This window comes from Corvus brachyrhynchos, unplaced genomic scaffold (genome assembly GCF_000691975.1).
Source record: "Corvus brachyrhynchos isolate BGI_N302 unplaced genomic scaffold, ASM69197v1 scaffold115, whole genome shotgun sequence".
Lineage (NCBI taxonomy): Eukaryota > Metazoa > Chordata > Aves > Passeriformes > Corvidae > Corvus > Corvus brachyrhynchos.
The window spans coordinates 12,167,712-12,181,445 of NW_008239553.1; the positions used below are offsets into that span (position 1 = coordinate 12,167,712).

Genomic DNA, 13,734 nt, shown 5'->3' on the forward strand with positions numbered 1-13,734 from the left:
AAAATCTGAGAAATGGCCTGAAGAAAATGACTTCTGCCTGAAATAGATCCCTCCACGCCTGAGTCACTGAAACACCACTGGCATGCTCCCCGCTGTGCAGCATGCTGAGCAGCAGAGGCAGTCCAGGTGACAAGCCAGCATAGTCAAGCCTTTATCTACAGCTGTACTAAGATGTTCTTAATGGGCAGAAGTATCAGTGTATTAAGCAATATTGCAGATTAACAACTTGAGATAGGTAGGGTTTTTCAGAAGGGAACTGATGCTGGACACTGAGGGAGGATCTGTAGAGAGCATTCCCTGCTCATGGCCAGTACAGAAGGCAGAGCCTATTCAAGCATTAGCTGTATTTCTCTTTCCTAGTAGGCCCTTCGAGATTTATATTACCAGTTTCCCTGTGTCTGCTGCTGAAGAAATACCAAGCAGGATAACCACCAATCTGCCTTCTAGCTCTCAATCTCACACCTGCCTTTGTCCAGCTCTTTATTGCTGCTTCTGCCACAAAGCCAAGTGACTGCCCAGCAGCATTCTCTCAGCCATTCACAATTCTTGAAGTCAATAATGTTAAAATTCACAAACAGAAATTTAGTTCAAGCAGGAACAATTCAGATCAAGTCTGTTTCCCAAATCTCACAAGTGCATGCTCTAATGAATAACATCCACACAACTCTGCAAAATGAGAAAAATGCAGCCGTGAGGAGAAAGCCCAATGTCAGTTTCTGCTAAGAAGAATGTTTCTCTGTTCAGTCTCCTCACCCATAAAATCTGCTTAAAGACCTGAAAGGAGGAAATCAGATGTAAGTGAAGGTGATAGCAGAACACACAAGGACTAAATAGAGCAAGAATTTCATCCTTGGGCAGGCAAGGCCATAGGTGTAGGTGCACATACCAGCTGCAGGGTGGTCACTGCTGTAGTGGGCACAGCAAAGGGATTAGGACAGGCAAAATGCCCCAACAGCAGCACGGTGGCCCCAGCAGCTTGTACAGCCCAGCCTGAGCTCCCAGCAGTGCCAGCTGCTGTGCAAGTAAGTGCTGAGCCTGGTGCCTGAGGGAGGGCTTCCTTTTTTCACGCTGCACCACAAGCACAGAGAACTCAGACACTGATCAAGAAAGGAAACAAGTCAACAAAGAACTAAATGACTCACAGGAGAGGCTTTATTAGGAAACAGCAATAACAAAAACGGGTCCTATTTTCCTAGATGGCCGAATTCAAGTTCACTTCATGTTGCTGTGTTGGGATGATGTGACTGGTTTGCAGCCACTGGGGATCACGGCTGACAGCAGAACACATTCCTTTTGCTCTGTCCCTGGTAAGACGAGGCAAAACTCAGAATTAAGTGTCCCTATTTATGTTCTCCCCACTGAACTTCCAGCTGCAGTACTGAAGGCTCTTGAGTTTATTTTAAAAGGGAAGGAATCACTGAGATGAGGGGTGGAAAAGATCTAGTTCAGTCCTGGCCAGCCTTGGACTGTCCGATCCTCACTGAAATCCAGAGAAACAAGACTCAAGAAACAATGTTCAGAGACAGCAAGGAGAGAAGCAGGTGGATGCAAGACTAGGCTGAGACATCAGCCTCAGCTCACCCCAGTGCCCCACTTTCTGCTGCAGCCTGAGATATAGACACCCTCACACCAGCACACCCTGCTGCTAGCAGAGTAACATCCCTTCAGAAAGTCACAGTCTGAGCATGTTCTTCCAAGTCCTGGCTGGCTGGCACAGGCCAAGCTGTCTCCTGAAATGGAAATGGGACAGCTTGCAGAAGGCCTGGAGGCAGCTGACACTAGAAACAAGAGACAGGTCTGTGTTGTCCTCAGAGCCTGACCCAACAGTCTTGTCCTAGAAACACCCCCAGCCATTGCAGGAAGAGTCCTACTCCTTTGACATCTCTTTCTTCTTCACCCTGTTGCTCTACTACTAATTGGGCTGAAAGGCACCCATCAAGCTTCTTCCCATTTTCCCTACGATGGAAACTATAGCCACATCTGAGCGTCCTCATACCTATTTCAGCACTTCCCCTTCCACTGCTTTTCTGCTTGCCACAGCAGTGGGAACAACACTGCATCTCTTCAGCAAGGGTGAGACTCAAGCCATCCCCTTCAAAACATACCAGCATTGACACGATTTCTCGTTTGCCCTCATTATATGTTGGGAGGACTGGGAAACAAGCTGTTTTGGTGGGTAAAGAAATTCACACAAACTCTGAACCATAAAATATGTCATCTCTTCAAATAAACTGTTCTGCATACTTTGTATGCAGCTGTCCCACTTTGAAACTGTTGTGGGCACTTCCAAAATACAGCTATACTGCAGGGCCAGCTCTGGTCACCCAGCTGCTGAAGGGAAGCCAACAGGAGACAACAGCATGTGTACAGGTTAGAACTAAACAACCACCAGGAGACCCCATGGCAGTCCCAAGGGGCAGTAACATGAAATGCCAGTGCAAGAGGGGAAAAGGGACCTCAAGAGCTGAGATGAAGCCTGGGAGAGCTCACAATCACCTCGGCAGGCAACAGCTACCGTGCTTACAAGGAGCTCAGGCTGCTTGAGAAGGGCATATTGAGATCCACCCATCAGTTGAGACCGAGGTGGGGAAGGGTAAAGCAGCCTTGCACTCTTGAACACGAAATTCAGGAGGAAGAGCCATTGGGAAAAGAAAGTAGACAGATCTGGAGGTGCAGAGGGATTCACGGGTGGCCTTTTGGGTCAGTGAACCCATTTTGTTCACTTTATGCTCATGAATTTGTGCCTCCCCCAGGCACTGGCCAGCTCATCACCCAGAGCACCACTGCTGTTGCTACTGCCAAGCTCAGCCCTGCTGCAGGCAATGGTAAGCTGCACTAGTTTCCATGGAAATCAAAGAGAGAGAAGCTGGTTTCCACCAAAATAACATTAAAAACACATTTTTGTCCCAAGTGGATTATTTTGTTATCTTTTCTCTTGTTCTTTTTTTTCCCACCATGCAGTACAGATGAAGCAGAATTTATTTTAATGACTCAGATTTGTAAAGCACAAGTTTCATCAATAAGTCAGAAGCTGCTATTTCCATTCAGATGGGATGTATCAAAAAAAGGCAAGCCTGAACACTTACCAGTGTCATTTTCAGCAAAGAAATACTACCTCATTCTGGCCTGATTTTAGTGACTGGTCAGTCACTGGTGAGATTTAAGCAGCATTTCTCAAACAGATGTAGATCAGTCAAAAAAGTAAAAGGTTGTTCACTTCCCTCCTGTCCCCAGGAGTCCCTGTCCCAGTGGCTCCTTTGCAACATGCCACAGTAAAGAAATATTTTTTAACACAGCTCTGGACTGTACCACAGCTGTTTGCAAAACGCCTTACAGAAACAAAGCCTAGAAATGGGGACGGCTGCTACCTTGCACCCCAGCTGGGAGAGCGATGGAAGGGCAATGCCTCCTGTCCACACATGGGCACAGAGTTCTCCACTGCAGAAGCAGAGCCAGAAGCCCAGCATGCTGCAAATATCCTGTTTATTTTCACAGGGCACTGTACTGCTAATTTTTTGCTACTATAGCAGCAAAACAAACACACTGAAAACAAGTTTTCTTTCAGGTAGATGTAAACATCTAATTTCAATATTTGCAGTTCTCCAGGGCTTCTCTGGCTCTGTTTAGAGTTCTCACAAGCCATGATGAAGGAATGAATCTTAGGCCCCCTAAAAGGGAGGGACACAGGAGCTCTTCGGCTCCGTCTGAACACTCACCAAGTAGTAGAGACCAAAAGAGAAAGGATGCAGGGAGTATGTTAGGATGCTTGCCCAAAGGAAGAGCAGCAGTCAGGTTTCCAGATGCTTCTGAACTTAGAATGTACTTCTAAAGTGCTGAAGAAGTCCAATTAGAGGGCGAGAGATATCCCCTTCCACACACCCTGCAGCACAACAGCAGAGGATCTTGAGAATTAAGAGACATCCCCATAAGGTCTCTGTATCAAGCAAATCCCTTTTAACAAACTGAAGAAAAAGATGGTCCCTTAGCACCTAGATTTGTTACTGAATGTAGCCTGGAGAATACCTCTATTTCTAAGAAAATAATCTGTTTTGTGAGTTCTCAAATAAAGTATTTGAGTATTTAAAAAAACCCAACAAACAAGCAAACAACAAATCCAAATAACACTTGATTTTCCTTTTTAGATAAAGCATCTACTGAATTTGACCCAGCTGTATGACTGCTGTGGACATGGTGTTTCTATGTTTTCAGCCTCCAGCAGAGAAATTACTCCCCTATAATTTTTCCCACACTAGGTTCTAGTCCCTTTGGAGGCACCTGTTTCTACTCCAAACTCTTCTCTACCTTATGTATGTGTCAGACTGCTGCATGTCTGATCCTATCCTCCTCAGAGGATAACCCATCACTCACCCATTTCTCCTTCCCTCCCAACCCCCCCAGTCTGGCTCTTCAGAAGATTAGAACCCTATCATTTTCCTAGGCAGGACTAATAAAATCTTCCCAGCCATTAGAGCTTGAGAACCTCCTGGTTTTTAGGGCACTTTGGTGGTCATCACTCAGGGTGTGCATGGCAGGGCTCCAAGGACAAAGCCCAACTGTGTCTTGCTACAAGAGCAGCACTAAGAGAGAAAGCCCCAATTCTTCTCCTTTTTATTGAGTTCCCGCACCACTCAAACATCAGGCAGCATGGATAAGCATTGGTTTCCCCCCATACCAGCTGACTTCCAGCACACCTTCACCCTCCTTCCCTAGACAGAAGCTCTGGCACAGCTGCTTTCTGTAGAGGCAGACCCAGCTGACCCTCGTTTGAAAAAGCCTCTGCGAGGTGAGCTGGCAGGCTGTTAATCCTTGATTTTAAACGCAAAGTCTCCACATCGACACTGCTGGCTGGGCTTTCTTTTTTCTTACCCCCCCCCTTTTCTTTCTCTCTTTTTCCCTTATTGTTTTATAAAATATGAGGTTAGAAAATCTTACCAGCCTCCTCGGGGAGTTACAATATTTGAAGCTCAGAGATGCACATGCTATGAGACATCTGTGGGTTGTGATGCTTCTTTGCCCTCAAGCCAGAAGCAGAAGAAAAGTCTTTGGGAGGCTTATGTAAAAAATAGGCAGGCTGCTAGCTTAAGGAAAATATCAAGGGAGGAGTAACAGGAAGAATTAATTCCCCACAACCCCAGCTATTTCTTTCAGCACTTAAGTCAGCCCATTAATTGCCAGGAATTATACTTGTCTCCCTATCCAGCTGAGAAGGACTTTTTCAGTCCTTTTCAACTGGTACACCATTGTTTCCTAGAAGCATCTCTGCCAGCTCCAGCAGTATCCCTCCTGAGGCAGCCCATGAACCCATGCAAAGAACTGGGGTATGTATATGTAGGGAACAAACCCAGTGAGAGACAGAGGAGGGGACTGGCAAGAAAGGATGCTCTTTTTCAGCAGAGGAAGCAAAGGGGAATAAGAACAGGCTGAAACACTTACTTCAAAATGGATTTTATTCCAGGCATTAAACAGATTCTGGCACATGCTTTTTTGAAGAAAAAGGAAAACTAAACTGGGTTCCACATAAATTACATCTGGCAAAGTGCAACTTACAAGTGAGTGGGAAAAATAAACCTTTTGAAATCTATTTCTGTACAACAGTAGATTCAGCTCCTCTTAAATAAACCCCCATTGGTTCACAGCACAGGAAATTACATTGGATGCTCTGAAACAATAACAGCTTTCTTTAAAGGTATTACCAATGCAAATGCTCCATCTTGACAGTCTAGGGGGCTAGACTATTAAGTAAACAGGAAAACAAGGGTGAGCAGCTGCTTGTTCTGACTGTTAAAAATAGTCAGTTTGCTTGAAAAATCCTAGGAGACACCTGTTACAAAACATGGCACTGCATGGACCTTGGGGAAGAAAGCAGAGATAATATTGTTCTTCCTTCCCTTCAATGCAAGGGAAATGGAGACTATGCTAATAATGAATTTGAACAAGACTTCGTTTATTATGAGAAATTCAGTTTGCCCACACTTGACAGCAGCCTTTTGTAATGTACCTCCTTTTCAGCAACTGTTAAAATACATTGGAAACCAATGGCTTCCAAAAGATGGTGTGTGGGGAGATCTCTGTTGAGCTAAAGCAATGCTTTAGCTGACAGAAAAGTGAGCAGTTGGAGGTGACCTCAGGAGAACATGTCCAAAACCAGGCAGAATTAAAAAATTAAACTCCAAACTCCACAAGCAATTTGAGTTATTGACATCTAGCATATGTCCACCTTTGCCCATTTCCTCCCCCAGGCCAGGGCACCTGAAGAAGGAGAGTGTCCAATCTTCAGCTGCCCCAGCTTACAGCCCAAGAAGGGTGCCAGTTCACACTCTGCCAGGAGAGCAGTAGGAAGAGAGGCACAAATCAACACAGCTAGTCCAGGTATGTCTGCTCCAGGAGCAGTCAGCAACCTCCAGCACTGGAGCCAAGCACACAGTCGAGGGCAGCAGTCGTTGTGCTGACAAGAGCCCTTTGAACCAGGGCTGGCCCAGAGCTTGGAGACTGTATACAAGCAGGGCTTCTGTGGTCTGCAGCAGTCAGGAGCATTGTTTGTAGAGGAGCTGGGTCCTGGTCCCAGAGTGGTTATGAAGAAGGAACTGCAAGAAAGCTGCACACACAGAGTGGGAGCAGGGAGGAAGGAGGCAGTACCTGGTAGGGGAGTGAACATGCTGTTAGCTGCAGCCCATGAATTGCTGGAGAGTGAAATGGGTGGAGGTCAGATGGTCCACTTAGACTGCGTTTTGATGAAAATATGTAATCCTCTCACACTTTATTGTTTACAGAGCTTACGAACAGTACCTGCTCAGTGGCCCTTCATCTGTCTTTGCATCAACGTTTTTCAAGCCAGGTAGGTAAGAACTTGACTGCTCCTGTCTCCTACTGCATAATGATGCTACTCTGGAAGGACCATCTCCTGTATATTCTTGTTTAAAAATGCAGTAGCTAATAGGATGGCATTTCTCCCCTCAATGGGTCTGTCTGGCCCACTCTCTTTCCATTCCTAGGCTATTTTCCTTCCTTCTCTGCCCTCTCCTGACCTCAGTGGTTCCAGCCCAAAGCATGTCTATAAGGGGAAAGAGAAACCACTGCAGAGTCAGTGCCCTCATTTCCACACAGAAGAACAGCTGCACCATTCTGTAAGAATCAAAAGAACTCCCCTGTGAGTTTTCAGAGTGCAGGCAGGTCATTCTTCTGGCTAATCAGTGCTGAGGTGGGGATCTGATGTCAAAGTGAAGCAGGAGACAGGAAAAGAGCCCCTGCCACATGGTGGATTTAATTTTTTTAAACCAAGAACAAAAACCATTGTTCAGTTTTCACACTAAGCACATGCAATGTATGAAGAACATTATCTGTTCTTTTGTCAACTGTTTGGGCTAATACCAAGCTAAGAGAAAGAATTCAAAAGAGATGCAAACTTTATCAGAAGCAAACAGCTGTTCAGAATCCAAACGAACAACCTGTTTCTTCTACACCAGATCAGAAAGGATCCAGGCAAGCGTTTGCCTAATGAGGGTGGTCCCACCACCTGGTTCCCCTGTCAGTTTCTTGGAAAAGAGAGTTGTTTTACAAAATCTGTCTCAAGGAAAATTTAACAGATCTAGTTAGGAGAAGGTAAGGTTGTGGGGACTTTATTTACTTGAATAGGTAAGAGTCCCTTGGCAGGTTTGAAAACTCACACAGCTAGAGCTGACTGGTAACTGGGAGCAGGACTGGGATGCTAGCTAGAGACACCAGTGTCTTTGGTTTTTCCAGAACACAAAGGAGAGGTCTCTCAGGGCAGGCCTGCACTGTGGCAGCATTTGTGCAGGGGCAGTTTCAGCTTCATCATCTAATCTCTCCCTAAGGTGCTCACCGGGAAGAGAGAGGGGTGTCAAAAGTAGAGCAGCCCTAGCCTTTCTGCCTTGTCTTTCTCAAAGAGAGGTGAAAAAGCAACTAGACAGAGGGAGTGGGTGGTTTGTCATGCCAGGCTGTATTCACAGGGGCTATGCAGAGCTGGAGAGACAAGCACGAGGACTGCGGTCCTGCCCAGCCAGCAGCAAGAAGTCTGCTATGACCTAGGGGCTGTCCCCCTGTGTCTCTCACAGTGGGGATCTGGGTGGGCTCCTGCCACAGGCCTGAGCCATGTGCAGCACCTCTGTCTGTGTGTGCTGCCCACGCAGCTCCGTGCACAACCTTCAGTGTGGGCTGCAGTGGGCAGTGGCTGGTAGCACCAGGAAGAGCAGCCAGAGAACAGTCCCAGCTTTCCTAACATCCCAATGTGTTGGCACCTGTCTCTGACTGCCTCCACCAGAACATGGGACCCTGAACTTGCAGGCTTGGGTCACTCTTGGAGGCAGGGCTGGCCTTCCACACATAAAAAAGCTGGAAGGAAGAATTCAACAGGGAATAGTCCCTGAAACAATCCCTGGTTAAGCTTGTAAAACAGATTGTCCCTTTTCAATCTCTCTTGTCAGCATTGTGCAATCTCAGCACATTTGGCTGTAGGGCAGCTACTCTGGGCAGAGGAAGGAATGGGCCCACCAAAAAGAGGTGACAAACTTGCCCCCAGGATCTGCTAGCTCTTTCCCAGCTTCTCCAATGATCATGATGACTCTTCTGGCCAGTCCTCACTGAGAGACATATGCATAAATGATGCACAATGTTAGAGCAAAAAGCCAGGGAAGACAAAGAGCTACCAATGTTTGTACAAGCATAGCCTAAAGCTGCTGGACTGAAGGTCGTGAGCTCTGGATGCAGAGAAAGGAAAGGATGGGGAGAGCTGCAAGGTACTTCGGGTCACTCCAAGTATTGGGCTAGGTCCTTCTCCATCCCTAGGTGCAGCTGTGCACAGGCATCAGCTACAAAGCAGGACTTAATAGATGGGAAGATTTCGACAACTGTCCTGATCCCTCTCTTCCCCAGCTTCTTATCTGAAAAGCTCAAAAACATCAAGTGCTCAGCTGAAATGGTGGCTTATTGATGGGCACAGTGAAAACATTTAGGGTCAGACATACAAAACCATTCCTCCCTTCCTGATCCCCCTCTGTTTCCAAAGTCTCATGCACAAAGAAGCAAGGAGATCTCTGCTACCATCATGTTGCTTGTAGCAGCTCCCACTGTTGGCCAGGTACACCTGCTTGACAGGGGTTGGTCACCACTCTTCCAGTCTGGTTTTCCAGGCAGAGACCGCTGACAAAGTGTTGAATGAAACTGCCTTTCATCTTCCACTTCTGTGAGAAGACAGAAAAAACATGATGTTACTTCCATTCCCCTAGAGAACGGTGACTTCAAGTTGAGGGTAATAAATTCCAGCAACTGGGGAGAATGAAAATCTGGGTATGGGCAGCATCTCTAAATCACTGGTTGCCTGTACTAACGATACCTGCAGTTAGGTAGGGTTAGGGTTTAGCTGAGTTACAGGGCTGCAGACTCAGAAGCATCTAGAAGGCAAACGGCACTAGTTGTCACAGCACCAAGCCTTGTCTGAATTCAAGAAGCGTTTGGACAATGCTCTCAGGCCCATGATGTGACTCTTGGGTGTCATGTGAAGGGCCAGGAACTGGACTCAATGATCTGGATGGGTTTCTTCCAACTCAGCATATTCTATGATTGTGTGATTCTATCAATACAAAAATGAGCAAATAGTGGCATTTTCAAAGCGTATTATAGTCATGATTTCCTTGCCATTCTCTGTCCTGGGCATCCAGATACCTGCCAAAACTTGAAACCCTCCTATGGTTGCCTTCCAATCCATGGAAAGCAAAGCAAAGCACTGAAAGGTCTCCCAACACAGAAAGCAGCCTGTCCACAGAAAGCAAAAAATCATACTTCCTACTGTTTGACTGGATCTCTCTCTCTTCCATTGTCCCCTCATCTCTTCTTTCATCACATTCAAAAAGTCCCATATACAACCCTTTCCTGAAGGTCCACTTTGGTTGTGCTACTTACCAGGAAACAAAAATATGTCCTAACCTTGAACTGAAAATTCTACTGGGAAAGGGCTGTACTTTCCATCCCTGCTGGAAAAAAAACCTGGGAACACTGTGGCTGATAATGAAGAGAAAAAAGTAGAAATGAGTCTGTGGATTTGGGATCTCTCACATGAGGTACTGCCATTCACCTTAAGTGGGGCACAGCTGAGCTCAACAGGTTGAGAAGATCGAGGGGTCCAGGCTCCAGGGGTTGTCCCTTCATTCTTTTCAGTTGCACAGATGACCCAGTTAGAATTGTGGTCTGGGTGCTCAGTCAGTAAACAGCTTAGAAATATTATGAGGATGTTTTGGCTAACCCATGAGACTGATGAAGAAAGTGTTTGACAACACTGATGGACCTCAAGGGTATTGCAGAAAAGATAAGCAAAGGGAATTTAAACATTTCCTGCAATATCTGGGCAATGTCAAAACCTACAAACATTTTAATTCTTGGGTAGCACAGCAAAAAGACTGCCACATGCTGTGTGGTTTAAGATATTCAGTTATGTTCACATATTGCTGGCAGCTGTTATGTTTCTTGGAGGGCAGGGCAGTTGCAAAGCCCAGAGTAACCTGTTGCTCCTGTATCATCTATTTCTTCAAGTCTAAATACCAGAGGCAGCACCAATTTGCAGTACTGCTAGCCCTGTTTGACAGGATACCGCTAAAGGAGAGCTGTTTGTGCAGCAGGAAGAAGCTGATTTTAACAGAGAAGGGGGCAGAGGAACGCAGTGATGATGGACAGGGAGATACAATGTAGACTTTGCACTACAATGCCCTCCCCAGTTGCTGCAACCCACTGCCTACACAGGTCCCAGAACCATCTGGCTCCCATCTGGCAGAAGCCTCCCTACAAAGAGCTGAGGAAGAGTTAGTACCATAAAGCAGCAGCTGTAATGATGGAGTGTAAAGGAGGGGGCCTTCTCCCCTGGCAAGCCGTGCTCTGTGCCTAGCTGGTGCCATTGCTGCATGACAGCCTCCCCACCAGCATCTCCAGTGTCATAGACACCCCAGTGAGGAGCCTTTTGACCTTCTCCAAAGCCCACCTTCCTCCTTGCCCTCCACTTTCCCACTACCTCTCTGTATTTGTGAATTCCCAGTCTCCACATCCCCCTGTGCATGTGCTAGAGGAGGCCTGCTGGCTGCCTCTCCCACGCACCCCACAGCTCACCAAAAGACCCTGCTGTAAAAGAAGATGCTGTTATGAGATTTCAGATGGAGGACAAGGCAATTACCAAGAGACATTGGTTTTCTTCTTCCCCCTCGCTGTTCATGAGAAAACTAGCACCACTGGAGGCTTGCTCATGTTATTCCTTCAGATGAGAGACCTGCTACTGTGGCACCTGTACATGCTGAGCAGGTACCCACTGTGATGACAGTAGGGAGTCTGCAGCAACAGGCACAGCAGGACATTTACTGCTGCTAACAAAATCAATCAGCTTCTCAGTGAGTCACACCACTGGAAAGCCCAGCATGTCATGTGCACGTTACAGGGAGTCCTCTCTTCTCCTACACCCAGACATTATGACTGGCCTGTACTTGGAAGGAAAGCTTTTGGAAGATACAGGCATTGCACAATCTGAAAAATGTTGGCTTGAAAATCCTCTTTGGTCTCCCTTTCTTGTGCAGATGGAGATAATACAGTTTACTGGTCAGAGTAGGTTTGGAGTGAAGATGGAGGAAGGAAAAAAAAGAGTCCATATTTTCTTTGAAATGTTGTGTTTTGATCCTCTTTCCCAGTGTCAACCCAAAATTTCCCCCACTTTTTTGGAAATCTCTCTCTCCCTCTTTTTTTATCTATAATTTCAAAATACTTTTAAGTGGCTGGAAGCAGTCCATGTGCAGTTACTAAGAGAAAAGTCAGAAAAAGCCAGTACTCTTCTATCCAACATATACAAGAGCTGAAATTGTTTACACTAGTCTAATTTTTCAGGGTAATCAAAAGTTTTCTTTTAACCCCCAGTAATCCAGGCAGTCCAGGGCTTCTCTCAAAACCCTAACTGTGGAACAGTGGAATCAGCCAAGCTCAGGAGGCATAGCTGAGAAAGGCAAATTTTGTTCATGAGGACAGAGATACTTCAAACAGAAATGTACGGAGAGCTGATAACCGGAGTAGCCAAGGAGACTGTAAGTTGTAATTGAGTGTATTTGCAGTGCCATGGGAAGCCTGAAGCTGGTCTTGAAGACTAAATTTTAAATATATGAGCAGAGACAGAGGATGGAAAAGCTCACACCAGCATCCACCAAGTACTGCCTTCCTTTGAGCACTTAAATTTCTAAAACTAAATCACAACTGAGAGAAACTCTTGCCTCCTGAAAACTACTTTCAAGGTATGGCATATTGCCAGTATTGTGTTACCTACTTATTATCATGAAGATGCTGAGTTAGGTGCTTTCAAAATAGACAGGCTTACACTCCTTTTCTTTTTGGATACTCTATATAAAATTGCATTCATCTTCAGGTAATATACTGAGAAGTAAAGTGGGAAAAATTTCCCAATGGCATACAAAGGGACACAGAATTTCAAACATAGTCTCACAAGAAAACTCAGTGTCCTTATTTTCACGCTGAGGTCTCATTCCTTCAGAACATTTTAATGAAATATAACTGTTTAATAGGATTTCTCAGCATTTCTTGTTCTGTTGGGAAATACTGTGCCAATGCTTCTCATTTTCATTCTCTTGTTTTAGTGTCTGACTCTCACTTTGCCTTCTATTTGTCCTCGCTATAATACAAATTAAAACACCACTCCTACTGTCAGTCAGAGCCAAAAACAAAGCTGAAGGCAATAATGTATTGCGCATTCAACTAAAAATGCTATTCTCCAAATAACATTATGGATAACATCCATCTGGTTTGAAATCTAGTTCTGATTATGCAGAATAGCTTTTGGCTGGTCCTCTGCTAGCAGTGCCAGCTGTTGCTGTTGAATGATCAACAGGATCATGTTGCCAAATAGATTTCATTTCTGGTTTCTTTGAACCCAAGGGAGTCTGACAGCACTAAAAATCATCTAAAGTGTGACTATTGTTTTGTATCATCCTGCCTGCAAAATTCTAGACTTATTTTGAGGTAATACTCTAGACACAACTCGTAATAGTCTAAAGCCTCTGCTAGAGTATTATCTATATGTTAGATGGGCTGTTGTTAGCACTCAAAATTAACAATAAAATTATCTGTCCTTGGGACATGCTTAATGCAGAACAGCTGTGTAGCATGGGCACAGCTTCAGTATGTTTGAAAGCAGAAACCAACTTTAGGAGCTGTGTGGTGCTGTCATAATGATCTAACCCCGGGACACTAAAAACCAAAGCTATCACATGTAGAGTCTTTTGTCAGAAATGTTGCTTTTCATGACTCAGACACAGACATGAAATCTAGATCCAGAAAAACCCAAACATCTTTCACCACAGATTTCTGATGACAGTGACAGGAAAGATGTTCAAAGCCGGACTTTTATTATGCTGCCATCTCCTCCTAGGATATTGTACGTGTGATGTGTGCAATGCATGTTGGCCAGGCTCCCCTCCTCCACACTCAGACCACATACTCAGGGCTCTGGCTTGTCACTTCCAGCTCTCCAAAGTAGCTCAGCTCCCCTCCCTCCACCCTCCATCGAGCTCCTCTGATTTTCTGAGTAGCCCACTTGATCTGAGAAGTGGATATACTCATGCACAGTTTGGAAGCACTGCTCTCCCCCAGCACTTGCACTTCGGGCTGTGAGTGTCCATGGGGAGACAGGCAAGTTGTAGGGCAACTGAGAGAATTTGTTCCCTGCAGCTTTGCTCTTTCTTG

The 13,734-nt window shown here is 45.6% G+C and overlaps 1 protein-coding gene across 2 annotated transcripts in view; it reads right to left on the reverse strand.

Moving 5' to 3' along the window:
• Positions 1 to 5,429: 5,429 nt before the first annotated feature.
• Positions 5,430 to 13,734, reverse strand: part of GALNT16 (polypeptide N-acetylgalactosaminyltransferase 16) — a 51,478-nt gene continuing 43,173 nt past the window's right edge. The window contains exons 15-16 of one of the 2 annotated variants that reach the window (XM_008639524.2): positions 9,058 to 9,197; positions 5,430 to 6,636 (exon numbers count right to left, since the gene is read on the reverse strand). In XM_008639524.2, the coding sequence (XP_008637746.2) occupies positions 9,060 to 9,197 (138 nt within the window). In that variant the 3' untranslated portion in view covers positions 5,430 to 6,636; positions 9,058 to 9,059. Of the gene's footprint in view, positions 9,198 to 13,734 lie in introns of both variants that reach the window. The other variant, XM_017742185.1, reaches the window with a different exon arrangement.